The sequence below is a fragment of the Ixodes scapularis genome, unplaced genomic scaffold, assembly GCF_016920785.2.
Source record: "Ixodes scapularis isolate PalLabHiFi unplaced genomic scaffold, ASM1692078v2 PGA_scaffold2__306_contigs__length_199485367, whole genome shotgun sequence".
Taxonomy (NCBI): domain Eukaryota; kingdom Metazoa; phylum Arthropoda; class Arachnida; order Ixodida; family Ixodidae; genus Ixodes; species Ixodes scapularis.
Window position 1 is genome coordinate 22156064 of NW_024609857.1, and position 16541 is coordinate 22172604.

The 16541-nt window shown below is 46.6% G+C and overlaps 1 protein-coding gene across 1 annotated transcript; it reads left to right on the forward strand.

The window, feature by feature from the left end:
• The first annotated feature begins 6261 nt into the window (after positions 1 to 6261).
• Positions 6262 to 13287, forward strand: LOC120842607 (kinetochore protein Nuf2-like). The gene is made up of 4 exons (XM_040213744.3): positions 6262 to 6978; positions 8069 to 8362; positions 9652 to 9862; positions 11287 to 13287. Exons 1-4 carry the CDS (start codon positions 6335 to 6337, stop codon positions 11491 to 11493), a joined length of 1356 nt encoding a protein of 451 aa, XP_040069678.1. The 5' UTR covers positions 6262 to 6334; the 3' UTR covers positions 11494 to 13287.
• The last annotated feature ends 3254 nt before the right edge of the window (positions 13288 to 16541 follow it).

Below are 16541 nucleotides of genomic sequence, written 5' to 3' on the forward strand. Positions count from 1 at the left end.
CGGAGCGGGAAACCGAAAACGGTCTACTAAAACTCTCTATTTTAACCCTGGAGAGTAGGGAGGGCAACGATCTCCTCCAAAACCAACTCCGAGCCACATAATTCTTTTCTCGGCACAGGGCGAAATTCGAAAATGAAAGCCAGGAACGCGACGAGCACAGGCTGCACGTCGACAACACACACCAGTGCGGACACCGCCGAGTCAGCCGAGTCAACCTCCGGACACAGAGCGAGTTGCGCGGCTCGAACACGGATGGCGCCACCATAGAGGTGTACGACAGCGCTCGCGTGGTCGGAGGCGCTCATTACTAAAAACTAAACAAAACAATAATGAATCAAACCTCATTCAACTTTAGTTATGACTGCATATTATTTTACTAAATACAAATTACGTATTCCTAAAAATATAATATATTTTTTTAAAAGTTCATGTCAACATCTCGCTCTCAAAATTGTGCTTTTTTCTGTTTTTTTGCGTTTCTAAAACGAAACCGCTGCCTATGCGCATGCGCGCTTGCGCTCTGCGCGTTCTGAAACCAGTGGACCGTTGTGGAGGCGTCCGTGGGTCTGCTCGGTGCTTTCGCGCTTTCGCTCGCCTTCGGAGCGTCAAGCTTCGGCGCCTCGATCATCGCATTGCGCGAGCCTCGCACTTTCGGGCAAGTGGAAAGCTTTTCGTGTCTTTGAACCACCTCATTTGTGCGGTTATGCAAAGTCGTGCCCAAGCAGCGTCGGGGACAAGAAGCACCCGTTCGTTTGGATCCCAACTGACGACGGTGAGTTTGAAAGTTTTCACCCCAATTGAAACTTTTCCTAAGCTGATCTTCCAGCCACAAATTGCACCATTGGAGGGTTTTGTACTCTTTTAGGTAATTGAATATATCGTTTCATTTTTGAAATTTACAAAATGGCACCGTGATTTCATTGCGATCTACCCATTTCGGCGAGCGTTCTTAGCACGGTTTTGTGGATGAAGACCGTCCTGCAAATATTTTACGATCTGTAGACTGTTGGCGAAATATCACCTCCTCTACCTCTCGTCGATCTCGTTCACAGCAGTGTCGATACCCCGTCGAGTAAATTGAAGTCTCTATATAAATATTCTTCGCCCAGTTTTATAATATTTCGGAGTTCACATCCTCCAATATCTGCCCGTTTTTATTAATGTATCTCGTGTAGATTCTTTTACAGCCCTGCGACTCGTTTTTTCACGTTTTATTTCTTTCAAAAATAAATAGAAAGCTGGATAGTAAAATAATTTTAAAGACACTTTTAAATTTTTGAAAGATTTACGCATAGAAAGGCGGAATGCAGACAGCAGAGCTTGGTCGCGAGATGTGCTATCCGTCCTTCCATTTGCAATTCTTTTAAAAGTTTTTACACCTCCCAACGCACTCCCCTCAAAATTAAAACTCGCGTTAGGCATTTTTTTTTTTCGTTTGTTGCAGATAAACTAGCATCATTTCCATTTTTTTCTTCTTTTTATGTATTCATACAGATTCTCAAGGCATGAAAATCACTCCAACAAGCCTCAGGGACAGGGAACCCAATAGACAAAAGGTATGTCCGTGGTAACTTTTTTGTGAAGTGCACTTGATTGTTTGCCAACCTATCAAGCTTCCTGAATATGTAACCATCAGCATGCTAGGTTTCGCCGTAGTGATTTATGCAGTCTAATCTACGATCAACTGTATTGTAAAACGAGAGTGGCTGGGGCAAAGAGAATTACAACAAAAACAAAAGGATAGTAGGAGCAGCCCTCTGCAATATTTCATAGCCCTGTTTCTCTTCTGCAAGTGTATGTGTTGTGACGAGACAAACTAATGTGTTCTTACATTGTCCTGTGCAGATCCTGGGAGGATAGAGAACACACATACAGCAAAAATTAGAAAGAGCAATGAAGTGGCTGGCCCATCCCATGGGCATCATAGGATCTCGGTGGCCCACACCAAGAAAACCTGGTTCAACTCGTGGTTCAACTTGACGGTGCAAGCGACAGGTATCGGAAGCTCATCAAGAGGCCAAGAGAATTGAGAAATACCAAAGTGGTCTACAGAGAGCTAGGTCTACATATTATTAAGTCTCTAAAGATTTTGGTTCAAGTCTGTAAGTAAGCAACGAATAAGTTTGCCCGAATTACAATTCATTGTGTTAACTGTTTATTTGCATGGACCAGTCAGAATGACACGAGCTTTCAACTAGGCTTGAAATCTTTTGGCTGTGCTTCTTAAGACCCTCGAGAGGCAATCTTGTCCACTGCGTCAGCAGGTTGCTCTTTGCACGATTTTTATGGAGCAAGATCATAGACTAACAGAAGCCTCTGAGCATCCACTTTGTTTAGACACGTTGTTAGCCTGCTGGTGGCCAACAACCTCTAGGCAGTTTTCTTTTTAAAGTGGGAGGGCGAGGGGGGAAATATCTGTTGCTTCGAACCAGTGATTCCAGGACCTTTGGCAGCTAGAATTCAAACTACGTATTTGGAGAGTTTCACTCTTTAAGATCTCAAGGGCGGCGCTTATGACAAAATGCTGTATGGGGGGAGGGGGGAGAGGTCCTAGCAAAGTGGAAGATTTCGGGGGGGGGGGGCAGGCCCCATGGGCCTCCCCCCTGGCTACATGCCTGCCTCACCAATAGGGCTGTTTGCATACAATTCTCCGGCAAGGCTGCATATTTACTTCGCACCGGGTTTGCTTCTATGTAACACATATCAGAAATTATGATTGTTTTCATGTCACGGAAACAGACATTTCTATTTGCTGTTACAATATTCTCTTTTTAATATGGACATCCCCAGTTTCCAAAACAATTCTCCATAATGTTGGTCATCCATAATCTTGAAGAATAAACAATGAAGGTGGTATGTTGTTTATTTTTGTCATCTGCAACTGGGAAAGGGAAAGAGCTGCAAGTGATTCAGGCTGGAAACCCCTGAAAATTGTAACCATTGAGTCACCATTGTCATATCTAACAATTGTGCAGCTCTAGGTAAATTCCGTAACCGAAGAGCTTTACTAAAAAGCGCGACAGGACAACGAACACAGAAGGAGACACAGACACAGTGCTGTGTCTCCTTCTGTGTCCGTTGACCTGTCGCGCTTTTTAATCATTATGAATCACCAACTCGCCCGACTTTCTACCCTCCTCATTCTTTTTTGCCACACTAATATATTTCCCCCATTTTTTTATTTTCTTTTTTGCGTTTGTCGTTACAGAGGCCAAAATAAAAAGATAAAAAAAAAAAAAAACATGTATTTATCCGTTTCGCTCCCAAGCTAGCTGTCCATAGTACGTACTTCGTGTTTCTTTAGTTAACGTGACGAGTTTGAATTGTATGGGGACACATATCAATCCCCGAAAATATGGCATTTATAGCGGCGTGACCGAAACGATCGACCACGTTAGCGGGACACGTTAGCGAGAACTAAGGCAGTAATAGTTGGTGGGCGCCGATAGCCTTTCAAAGTGAAAAAGCTATGTCATGTTCGCGCTAACAGTGTCGCACATTGTATCTTCACTTAGCACCTCTTGCTAACGTAGATACTGCGCTCATTATTAATTTTTTTCCGCATAGCAACGCTTGTATAAAGTGACAGTGTAAATTGTTTTTCCTTGTCATGAAAATGACTGAATAAATGCGTCAACGAGTGCGAAAAATGCTGCATTTGTTTCGATTCCCTGGAAGACGCGGACGACAAGTAACGGACTGTCAACTGCTGGACACAAGGTAGGCAAGCATAACTTACAATTCTTTGCCATAACACGTGGTATGGCACGCGCGGACCGCAAATTTCCAAACAAAACCTACCGCGGTACCGGCGGTACCACGGTAGGGAGCAGCGGCAGGGCACGGCTATGGTGCCTAGAAGGACTTGGTGTCCGGAGCGCCGCTCGAGGCGCGGGCCGTTTGAGGAAGACGAGGTAGGTGGCGCTGTGCAACGTAGGGCCGCCAGGATACGGGGTGGCGCGGCCGCGCGACGCCTCAGCGCATCGTTGCGCGTTTCGTTTTCAGTGGGACCGTATTTAGGGCTGTATCCTGAATTGTTTTGCTGATGTTCATTCAGAATTCCCGACTGTTTGGCACACCAATCTAGCGTTGACAGAATTAACTTCTTGCAAGCGGTTCCACGTAAGGGTGACTACCGTTCTGTCGATACTCGAGGGGCAACCTTTTCTGGCGTTCTCTCGCGCGGGCGCAGCTTTGATCGGTGTTTGAAGCACATGCATTGCCAACAAAAGCCCAGCACTATTGTTTTGGGCGCTGCTGGGTGTAAATCGAAATTATATTTATATTTCACATACTTGGAATAGCCAGATCCACCCACATGAGTTTCACTACATGTACTGTAAACGACTTAATTTTCGCGAGGACCCAATTTCCGAGAAAAATAGGTCCCGCGAACAATTCCGGTAAAATGTAACCACACTGGGATCTATATTGAGATCCCACCGCATGGCGAAAATTATAACCCACGAATTATTCCAAAACTTCAGCTTTGAGCCCGCGTAAAATAAGTAGTTTACATTAGACATTTGTGGTAGCGATGTCGTCGGCCGATTTTACTGCCACTAAAAAATGGGGAAAGGGGGGGGGGGGGGGGGGGGGGGGGAGGGTTTGTGATCCAGACTAATGAGGGGTGAATCTGGAACACCCCAGCTAACGAATGAGGCTCGGCAGTTTCTTTCGAAACTATCGTGGTGGTTCCATACGGCACATTGAAAGAAAACATTTTTTCATCCGTTTCTCTAAACGGCCATGTCATTTGATAAAATAAATCATAACAAACGGTAAGAAAAACACAACGCCAGAAAACAACAGAATTGGTACTTTATTCACCTACCTGAGGTTATTGCTTTACAAAAATATACAGAAGTTATTTCAACATGTTTCACCTGCAAATAAAAGCGTTCCGAAAATGGCAGTAATATTTCACACAATATACTTAGAGTAACGTTCAATAATGATGCCAATAGATAACAGCTTGTACAGAAAAACTGAGCAGCTATATCTACACTCCACACTTCTGCTCACCTTCGGAAAAACAGAAGAAACCGTTCAGTCTTTGGGCACCGAAAGTAACGCGCACTTTCGCTCAGCCGAGCGGTAACCTGTTAATGAAAAAAAGGTTAAAGTACAGGCGAGCTGGTGAGACGTTCTCTTCTTCACTTGTCTCTGTCCCTTCTACTGTTAAGTTTCTGTTTCTACCCCAGTCTCCGGTTAAGTTCCATCACGGTAACCTGTCTTGCATCCAGGCACACAGCAGTGCCTGTTCCTTGGCGACCGCTTCGGCGCTGCCCCGTCCGCCATTTCGCTCACCTCGGTGATTTCATTCGTTTCATGCCTTCAGTCATTGTATTTAATCACACCTCGGCCAAATTACAGCACATTCTCACGCTCACGAAGCGCCCTTGTGTTTCTCTGTCTCGCTTCACCGGCTTGACTCCCGCTTCGGCTCAACCCGTCTCGGCATCCCAGGGTGTCGTGGCGCCACCTATCCACGTCTTCCTCAGACGGCCCGCGCTTGTCAATGGGAGGGGGAGCTCGCTCCGGACACCAAGTCCTTCTAGCCACCATAGCACGGCGGAAGGGCTGCGCCATGTTGGATTTTGAGCGGCTTCGTCTTCGCAAACGGCTAGGAAGCCGCTCCAGCTAGCTCGACGGCGTCAAAAGTAATTAATAAAACATTAGCGCTTCAATTTATGAACATAATTATCGTTGCTTATTTTAGTTTCGCAATCTATTAATAGAGCAATGAGGCTTCGATTCGTTGCAGTAATGAGCGCCTCCGACCACGGAAGCGCTGCTGAGCGCCCAGTTTTTCCAGAAATCGACTCCATTGGGTCTATGGAAGTGTCCTGGCACTGGCCGAGTCGCCGAGCGCCCGACCAACGTTGCACGCCATGTTTTTTTTTTGTGTTTTTTTTGTCAAAAAAAGAACAAAACAAATAGAAACCACTGTGACGTTACGGATGTCAAAATAACTTATTCTAACGTCTGTGACATCAGTGGCCACGCCCTATGTACTTCGAATCAGTGACCAACGTTGCCATGCTGTGACGTTATGACTTGCGGAGGTCATAATATTTTTCCGAGCGAGTTTATAGCCAACATCAAGGCGCTTACCCTTCAATTTTGGTAGAAATATTCGTTCCAAATACTGAAAGGTGTAGCCATTATAGAAATGTAACTTACAAGCTTTAGAAGCAGCAGTTTTGGTTTTACATGCAGACGAACTCAACGTGTAATCCAATCCAAGCCAAGATATCTTGCTGCGCGCGCGAAGACAATCTGGCAGATCGGGCCATCGGGCAGTCATTGTCGTGTCGTCGTCGTAAACGTCATGACCGCGAAAATGGCACGAGCTGCGGATAGCCACGAACGCCTTGCAGCCTTGCTAAGTGAAATGCTCAACGACAAGGTGACCCGACGAGAAGTCGAAGCCCCGACGAGCGAATTTATGACGAAAGTCTTCTACGGCGTTTTCAAGGAGGCGGGCCTGAACGAGACCGCCTTCGAAATGTCCCAATTCCTCGTGCCGGCACACGTGAGCAGCTTCGTGCCAACATTACACCTCAACAAACTGATGCAGGTGGTCTTTACGAAGCTGGGCGTCCCCGACTTCGGCCTATCCGACATCAGCGACCCGGAGCCGAAGCGCAGTCGTAAGCTGCTCTCGATACTCTGCAACTTCTGGGTGCGACTGGATCGGCAGTGGAACATGTGGTCAGACATCGAGGTGGGCCTCGCCGCCGCGAAAACTGACCGCGAAGCCAAAAGAGCCCAGCTGGACGCGGTCAAGGCCAAGGTCAACCAGCTGTCCCAGCATCCCGGCATCAACCCGGAGAGGCTGGCGGCAGCGCAAGGGGAGCTCGCGGCCGAAAACAAGGCGCTGGCGACCAAGGAGCCAAAGCAGGCGGTTGTGATGAACGACTACAAGAACTTAAAAAGTGCCAAATGCCAGGTGACCGAGCAGCTGAAGAAAAGGTTTGTTTTCGTCGCTCCTATCTATTCAGTTGACGAGTACTGACACGAGAATGCCGAGTTCTGGTTCGCATGATTAGTGGCTAAGCCGCTAGACCCAAAAGCTGCCTGCCTTTGTTTCCACTACACTCGTCGAACGCGTCCGAATGCGAAAGGCAAATGGCGGACGCCGGCGTTCCGCGTTCTAAAGCGTTTAATGAGTGCAGTGGAGCCTGCTTGAGGTCTCCCCACTAGTCCTTCCAACCGGAGCTCTGGCTACCTCAGTTATTCGGCGTATTGTCCCATTTCCTATTTTCCACCAACATACAGTGCCTAAGGGACCTTCACAATGCCTCCTTTCAAGCATTTTTTAAAAAAAATGAACTGTTGGGTAAACACGGCACAAACATAATAATAATCTTAATTCAATGCTGAGGGGTTGTGACAACAAAGAAGGGTCATTCGCCCATGTCTGAGGCCTGCAGCGACGCGTAATGAGGCAATTTTTCTCGTGTATGTTTGCGGCTTTCCGTGCCAATACTGCATGAGAATGTCGCTTTGATATGACCTTTTGTACAAATTCATGCAAGCAGGCAAGTGACCAACCTAAATGGCAGTCGTTCAGTTGCTCTTCTGTTTTAGTCAAGTTTTAAATCGTGGCATATGAGAATTGCTCCTTTGATCACCTCAAAATCCTGTTTCGATTTGTTTCAGTTTCAATGGTGTGAACATATGAATTGACCAGTACAAAGTGGCGACCCACAAGTCCCTCGGTTAAATATCTGCCAACAAAAGCCTTTAGAGCCAAGTTTTTTGTGGTAAGAGAGTGGTGTAGCACAATGACATATTGAACATTCAGGCCTCGTATGTCCTCGGCTTGTGGTAGTATCTTCTTTCTTCCTTCACCAGGCTCAAGAAGGCTGCCATTAGTTTGGCGCAGATGTCATACATAGATGGATGGATGGATGGATGCTAACGACTGTACCCTTTATAACGGGCGGTAGCTTGCGCCACCTACCCGCGGTGACGATTGGGATTCTCATAAGTTGCCATAGTGAACTTCGAAAAGGGTCTGTGATCTCGCGGTCTGCCACACCCTGTGCATTCTCTGCAGTGAGGTGGAGGTCCTCGACCTGAGGTCTGCAGTGCACGACGTCCAAGCCAGAATCTGCCATTCGCCAGAGCGGCAGCGATGGTGCTTGGCTGAGGAAGCGGAGACAGCGTCTCAGCTGCAGGAGGAGCATTGTCATCTGCAAACCAGGGTAGAGGAGTTGCGCCGCAAGATGCAGAAGGCTCCGAGAGAGCGAGAGGCCTTGACCAAACTCAAGACCCAGCTGCACTCCAGCCTGGCCGTTGCGCAGCGTCTGGAGTCATTGGTGCAGGACAAGGACAACGCGTCTGCGCGCAGGTCCGTCCCGTACTCCGTCTTTTTTTATAGCCCTCCGTCGCACCGCACTTGGTGTCCTAAAACCGCCGTGGCGGCCTGGGCGGTTGTCTTGCGACGAGTTTGCTGCGACTTGTAACGTCGGAGGTGGGTGAGACTCGTAACGTCGGAGTTCGGTGAGACTCGTAACGTCCTTGGGAACATCCGGAGCTTGCTTAAAAAGTGCTCTTCTCTATCCGTGTTGTTTTGAGGTTGGTTCACATATTGATTGTGCTGCACTCGCTTCCAGCCAGCTGCGACCAGAGGACGTACTGGCGCTTCCATTTTGCCTAGTATATATTTTCTGCCCTGCCGCAGCGCAACTGCCCCCCGTAATCTCGTGGCTAAATAAATGTTTCCCTCATGCTCGTACAATCTAATTTTTTTTATGCATCATTCACTTACCGTGGTCACGAAATAATTCTGACAATGTTAGAGGCAACCATTGCTCGTATGTAATGCATAGATTTGATCTCGCAAAAACTGCAAAACCTTGTCTGTGGACTAGACGTGTTCCGGAGCCGCCTCGGTGGCTCCGAGGCAAGAGCGCCGGCCTATGGATCCCCAGGTGGCGGGTTCGAATCCCGACCGAGGTGCCCGCAATCTGACGGAAACTTATTGCGGAGAAGGCGCCGTGTAACCGAGCTTTCGGTTGCACGTCAAAAGATCCCCAGGTGGTCGAAATTAATCCTCAGTCCTTCGCTGGGGCGTGCCAGATGCCCGTTTTAGGTTTGGCACGTAAAACCCCCAAATTTGACTTTTTTAGACGTGCTCCGGGGCTGCCTGACAGATGGTGTTCGTGTGCCCTCGTCGTAAGCAGTTGCGAGAGATCGCGCAACACGCTAAACACATATGTGTAAATAAGCCTTTAAGCATAATTCTATATCAGTAATAACTAACCAAATATTAATTTTGTTTTGTTTTCTTTAGGGGAGCATTTTAAAGGCAGGTCTACGCTTTTGTATTCTCTGCTTTGTTTTATCGAGGGGAAAGTTCCACGGGCTTTCCGAAAAGAGGAGGAGTGCGCATGCGCAGCCTTGGGTGCAGCTCGAGGCGCGTGAGCACACGTGTTCCCATACCTTTGACTGCATTGCCACAGAATGTCGTCCCCGATTATAGCAGAATCCGAGAAAGTTGTCCCCTCTCCAACTGCTTGAGTTATGATCTCGTCCTCGTACCTTTGGTAACACTGCCCGTAACTGTAATTATTGACAAAGTGACAGCGGCGGGAAGAAGCTGTTCTTGCCCCGATTTGCCCGTGCTTTTGAACGCAGGAAGAGTGCGGAGGACAAATACCACCGCCTGCTGAAGGAGAGGGAGGCAGTGGCCGAAAAGAAAAGCCAGCTGAACGGCCAGACAGCGTTAAAGCACCAGGCCATGCAGTCCCAGCTCAGTTTCAAGAAGGAGCAGTTGGCCCAAGCGAAGCAGCGCCTCGAGGAGCTCCATCTCGAGCGCCAAGAGGTGGTCTGCTCCAAGGATTCCGAGGTCTGGCACTGCCAGCTGGCCGCCATTTTATAGTAGGCAAGGAGGTTATAATGGGCAGGAGGTGGCGTAACGTCACGGAAGTGGGCGTGGACAAAAAGTGTCCCCACAGTCTTTAGGCCAACAGGAAAAGAGTTCCATGTGCTCTGCTTTTTGTGCCAAAATAGGCAACGCTCATGCCTCCCCTCCCTCCTCAATATGTGACACGTTTCCTCTTTGTCAAGTTGAGAGCCGAAGAGAAAACCTCTGCTGTATCCTGCGCAACAAAGGCTGCTTGCACTTGGCACCATGCAACATACGGCAGTTTGCTCTTGGATGTTCCATTCTGGTTGTGAACTGCAAAGGGTGCATTTTTCACTCTTCCTACGAAATTCGCACGAGTGTGCAGGTTGCTTTGCCATATTTGGGCATCTTCTTCTGCGGGCCCCCAAATCCTATATTACTAATTTTAGGCGAAATCAGATGAATGCAATGCCCCTTCGTGTCGGTTTGTACTGGAGAAACCCGCGTCTCGTTTCGTGCACATCCTAATGTTTGCTGCCTTGGTACGACTGTGATCGGACAGCATAAAGGTTTCTGTTGCACGGTGTCCCTCTGCTTGTGCATGGGACGCCTCAAAAATAATTTACGGAATATTTTTCGCCACAAAAACAAACATATTGCCGTTTTTGGCCTTTGCCCAAATATGGCACTAGCAGTCCGGACCCAGGCGCCAGAGCTCCAGAACTATCTTTTTTAATGGTTGTAAGCAATTTTCTGAAATTGGCAGTGGGTAAATGGCAGCTATGTGGGGATGAACGCCGTCATTTCCCAAGAAAGGGCCCTTTTTTTCCACTTAAAAAAACCCTGAAAAGAAACTTTTTTCTTTTTTTTTAAACAATCTGGTTGAGACTTGCGTGTCAAAAAATAAATTTTGAGCGAAAAAAATAATTTTTAGAGCAATATTGACGGCGAGAGGTTTATTTGAAATTCTGCACGCGAAGTTCACGATGTCTCCGGTCATTCCGGAATGACTATTTCGGTCGCGAAGCCAATCCACATCTCCTCCGCGCACCCGAAATACAGAGAGAGAATTGGACAGAACTTCAGCTTGGGCGAGTTGGTGATTCATGATACTGCTTCACAGCGCACAAGATCAGACACACTTAAAATTAAAAGTAATTTCACGCATACACAGGAAGAACACTCGCGCTGCTGATCTTGTGCGCTGTGAAGCAGTAACAGAGAGAGAAAACAAGTAGAAACGAGGTGACTGCCAACTAAATCGTTCGGGCCACTAGCGCTACAGTTGGGCAAACTCCGAGTGTTCGGCGATGCACAGTTTATTTCCCGGGTGAAAAAAAAACAAACCCTGTAAATTTTTTAGGGGGACATGCCGTGTTTGTCTCCTTGCATGCTGTGTTTTACACTGTCCGATCTCTGCTCAGGTGGCAGGCTTGGATGCTGAAATCCGTCAAGTCCAGGACGAAGCGAAAAAGGTTCGGCAGTCCTTGGCGGACAAAGTGGCCGAGACAAGACTGAACTCCCAGCGAGTCTTTGCGAGACACCAGGCCATGCTCAAAATGGCCGAGAAGGTGTTCTTTCCCGAGGACAAAGAACCCTCCAAAGATGCGGAGGGTGCATCTAACCTGTAACAACCGTGTCCGCACCTTTTTTTTTTTTTTGCTTTGTATTTTTTTTAATGAAAAGTCTTAGTGTTCGTCATTTATGTAGTCTTTCTAAAACAAGTAGAGTCTCCTGGCACGCTTCGCCTGAGCGGGCTCGCTCCTATGTGGCAGTGCCACCTTGGTTGGCACTGGCCCATTGAGGAGGTTTTGAGAGCAATGGGGAAATTCACTCTTGTTTCGTGCTTATCAAGGGCAGTAAGATACAAAAGCGAAATTCTTCCTTGCTCTCAAGACTACCTTTGGCTGTATCTTTGCTTGCTTTGGTTCAGTGAAACTTCACAATCTGAAAGCTATGGCCAGAGCAAGCCACTAGTGTTGTATTGCAGCATGCGACGATGGATTCGTGGAGTGCCTTTTTGTGGAGTGCTCTACGCCAACAGTTCTGAAACTTGTAATTTTTTTAAGCATGTCCGCATTGCTGAGTCTGCCTTCTGAACAGAATGCAGTGCATTAATAGATATTTAACAACACAAAGGTTGCATGGTGTGAGTATTAACGTTTTACTAGGCATAATGTAAGTTTTTACCGTTGTGAAAGCTCACTGCCTTGCTCTGCAATTGCCCAGTACAAGTAGGTGACTACACAAAAAACTGTCCCAAGATTTTAATTTTTACCATACTTTTTTCTTATTTTCTAATTTTGAAGTCAAAAATAATTGTTGCTTTCTTTAGTTTTGTTTAGTCTTCTTTTTCATTTCGTATATGTCCTTGCACTTCTGCTTTATCTTCCTTTTACTCTTCACTAAGTATCAGTTACGAGTCGGCGCCTGTCCGTGTCTTCTACTTGTCCTTGTCTTTAGCGTTACTTTTAAATTCGTAATGTATAACCAACTAGCCCGTCACATGATCCTTGTCCCAAGAAGTGTTACTTTTTTTTTTTTTTTTCTCATGTAATTCAGAGGTTTGTTGGTACTAGAGGCATATTGCTGGAGTCTGAGGCCCACTTAGGGTTTAGTTCACCACCAGTTATCCCAAACTCTGCCAAGTTCTGGCTTGAACGCTTCCAATGCTGCATCGTGCACGTGGTGATGAATGCATATATTTAATGTTGGTGTGCATGCTGTTTCAGTTTCATAAAAGCATGTAACAAGTGTAGCCATATTCCTAAATCACTTCTAAAGCATTGGATCCTCCTCTGGTTTTAGTTTGTATTGCTTATTAAACCAGAATACTTATTTCTCTCTCTAAATACCGGAATGTACCTGCAATGATTTATTATAACTCTGGCTCTTGATGTGCTACTTATATGTTTTATGTCTTTGCACGTTAGGTTTATTTTTCATCTGTTTTATGGAAAAAACTTCTGAGCACCAATGTCAAAACCACTATGGTGTTTTTGGGGATGCCAGCAACATCAAAGGCTGGATTGACCGAGGAAATTTGAGAACTTTGGGAATGCGAAGCCTCTGGGTTCCTAGGTAGAGGTTTGAGAACTTGTGCATTGGGGTTAAAAGGCTTGCATGGTGATGGAAGCAACATTTTGCTTGGAGCAGTCATGTGTTTTTTTTGGAGCAAATCCTAATGTGTGTTAGCACATCCCTTTAAAATTAAATTATTGCACTGCTAAAAGGGCCAATCTTCAATAATAATGCAGGGTTCAGCTTTGATATACAAATGTTTTACTTGCTACCTTTTGTAATTATACAAATAGTCATGAAAAGCACATGACACACAACTGTATTTTAGAATGCTCGGGTCAAAGTAGGTTCTGTTTACAATAGAAATTAAGAAAAATAAAGATTGAAAATAAATTATAGCAAAATACTTCACGCTTCTCCCACTCCCTCTTTTATGTGCATAGTAAAATCAATAAACATATGTGGAAGGGATCGGTGGCAGAGTGGGCTAGTGCACACCAGCTTGGAGCACGTGGAGAAAAACCTCGTACTGCAGAATCCAGGGAACTTCGGTTCCATCCCCACCACGCCCATTTCCATCTGGATGATCATCGTACTGGCTGACCCCAGGCTAGAGTAAACTGCTCAATGGAAACTACCTTGTTTACTTGTTCAAATATAAGTGCATTTCTTGTTTCCTTTTTTTTGTTGGCACTGTTCTTTGAAATTAAGTCAACCTACAATCAAGAAAAAAAAGTGATTTGTAATAGTACAGCGCGTAATTTCTGAGCCCATCGTGCTAACCCACAGGTGTTAGGCCGCACAAGTCACTTCCCCCAACGCACCAATGCGATGCAGAGAAGTTTGATGCATGCGTGCCTGTGCAAGGTGGTGAAGGTTGATGGGAGCAGCGGTTGTGTCAAGGTGTAGAGGCATGTGGCGGAGATGATGATTGAGAGATCTCATCGGGAGTATGAGACGTTGGTTCTGTTTTAGAGCTACCGCTATACCACCATTTTATTAATTTGAAAGTGATAGCTTTAAGGAGCTTGTGTCGCAGAAGTGTCGTTGGCGTGGAATGGAAAAATCCTGATTGGTCGATAGGGTCAACATCCCAACCACACAAACTCGCGTGGGAATTTCAAATGCTCACGTGGAATGAAAGTGACTAAAACGTGACGTGTAATGTAAATTCAAGGTCACTGCATGTCTGAAATGCGTAGCCCCACAAGTGGACGTTTATAGTACTAGTAAGCAGTGTTGCCAACCTATTTTTCGAAAATACCCCACGGCAGCGTCCAGAAAACCCTACATTACCCTACGAATGTTTCTTGTTACCCTACGTTTTACCCTACGGGCTAATCTTTGTTCAAATAATACTGTTGTATGGATTACGATGATACAGGGCAATATTAGTACAGTACAAAGCGACAGGGCACGCATGCACGCGCATACCTGCGCTATTCTAGAACACCATGTTTGCATCTTGCATGTGCGCTGTGTAGCATCAGCACAAGAGTGATGTAGCGAGCGCACAGAAATCCCCAACCAACATGTTTAGTCGATTTGTCGTGAAATTAAAAACTGGGCTACGCGGAACCAGCACTCGCGGCGTCAGACAAGGCGGCTCATTACAAAAGGAAGGTAATCCGAACTGTATATTAGTTTCTTTGGGTGTACCGCCCAGGGATTCGTCAAACTAAGGTACTATTTCGACAAACCAGGCTTTTACACCAGGGGAGGATAGGAAACCGGCGGCTCCTCCGTATTCGCTAAAATGTCATTCGATGAAACGTCGTTGTTTCGGCTTCGTTCGCTAAAACGTCGTTCGTTCAAGTGAACGCCTCCAGTCCCCGGGATGCACTCACTTGATCAAATGACGCTTTAGCGAACGCCCACGCTTCACCGAATGACACTCTAGCGAATAGTCGGACGCTGCGAAGCGGCGTTTTCCGGCGGGCCAAATGGGTTCACATTTTTGTAATGAGCCGCCGCAGACTGTTGCCGCGAAACGGCGTAAGCGCAGCGCGGCCCCCGTTATTCGCTACAACGTCGATTCGCTCAAATGTCGCTGTTCGCTAAAACATCATTCGCTCAAGCGATATGGACCCGTCCTGGTGGGGTCGGGATGGTTCCGCCTGCGGTGCCACGTGTTTCGCAGGTGTAACAAGGACCGCCAAATGGACCAGTCATCAAAAAAAAAAAAAATTGGCGGGACCATTTCCACTGAGAAGATACCTCTTCTGACTCCAAACTTCCTAGGCGCAACTCCACCTCCTCTCACCTCTCCCACTTGCTCTAGCTCTCCAATACTCTCCCACTTAGGGAGCATGCATACTCCAACTTGGTGTGTGGTGCTCTCAGCTAGCACGTCTTGCAACTTGGATTCTTTCGTTTTGCAGGATGTTGTGGTGTGGCAGCACACGGGTTGTAAAGCTATGCAAAGCTTGCGCGGCAACTTTTTTTTTTTTTTTTTGTTATGCTCGCCGTTGAAGAAGCAACGTCTGAAAATACCCTACTTTTGGCGGGGAAATGGCCGGACGGCCCTACAGCCCTACAATATACCATAAATGCCTAAAATACCCTACAAGTAGGGTGATTACCCTACGGTTGGCAACACTGCTAGTAAGACAAAAAAACCTAAACGTTAACACCAAGAAAGTGAAAGGGAGCTTGTTTGTAGAGGTAGTAAAAACGAAGGCGACAATAATGAACACAAAAGAGTAGGCACAAACCTGAAGAAATATTAAGCTATAAAATATAAATATAATCGTTCCACCTTGTGTGCGAGTGAAGCCGAAGGTATAAGCATGAGCATGTTGCTCTAAACGGTACTTGCACTGCACGAGCGCGCGTGCTTATCAAGGACGCTGAAAGGCCGGCACTCGCTCTTGTAGCTTCTGCTCCACTCAAATTAAAACTGAAGCAGATTTACTTATTCGAAGTAGAAAAATAAAAGAAAAGGACGAAGTTTGCGCATTGCGAGTACATCCTTTTGCGTAGTACGAGTACAGTGTTGCTCAAGGCTGTTCTCAAGGAAGGAGACTTCTACTAACGAGATTAAGCTGGCGAGACATCGAATCTATGATTCGTATCCCTCGTGCCATCAAGCGCCGAAGCTTCCTTTCCGAACGCGGTTTGCTGGATATTTCCAACGTAGAAAAGAAACCCTTTAGGAAGCTATCCTGCTTAAAGAAGGACCTGGCTGCTCTGCATGCGGGCCTCCAAATACCAGCACCCGACAGATCGGCGCAGGGTGTTGCCAATCTGGCGAGACGCTTTGCATGGTTCTTCCTCGACTGGCCTATCCCAACCGTCTGTTCGTACTTGGATGAGCGTTTGGACAGAACTTGTCGGTGTTCTTCAGTTCTGTGAACCTCATCGTGGGTCACATCAACGAGAGGTTCGGCCACCTGCTCGCTGACATGAACAAACATAGGTGGTTGACCCTGGCGAAACTAGAGCTGTGCTCACAGGTGAGACCCTGCATGATTTGTGTAAATTTCGCGTTTCCATTGTTTCTTTCACAGTTGCCCTGTCTGGTGAAAAGTTACTTTTTTCTATACGCCAAAGGTGTACATGGGCAGTGTCAGGACAAGTCACAACGAGCGCGTTCGTAATCTGTGAGTATTAGTAGGCCACTTTTATGAGCCCTCTTTGCTCTACTTTACGCTCTGCG

Bases quoted from the DNA above. Each gene is read 5' to 3' on its own strand.
- LOC120842607 (XM_040213744.3), top strand. From the start codon at position 6,335: ATGACCGCGAAAATGGCACGAGCTGCGGATAGCCACGAACGCCTTGCA. The intron at 8,363-9,651 runs GTCCGTCCCGTA...TTTTGAACGCAG, and splicing joins GACAACGCGTCTGCGCGCAG to GAAGAGTGCGGAGGACAAAT. The intron at 9,863-11,286 runs GTCTGGCACTGC...ATCTCTGCTCAG, and splicing joins TCTGCTCCAAGGATTCCGAG to GTGGCAGGCTTGGATGCTGA.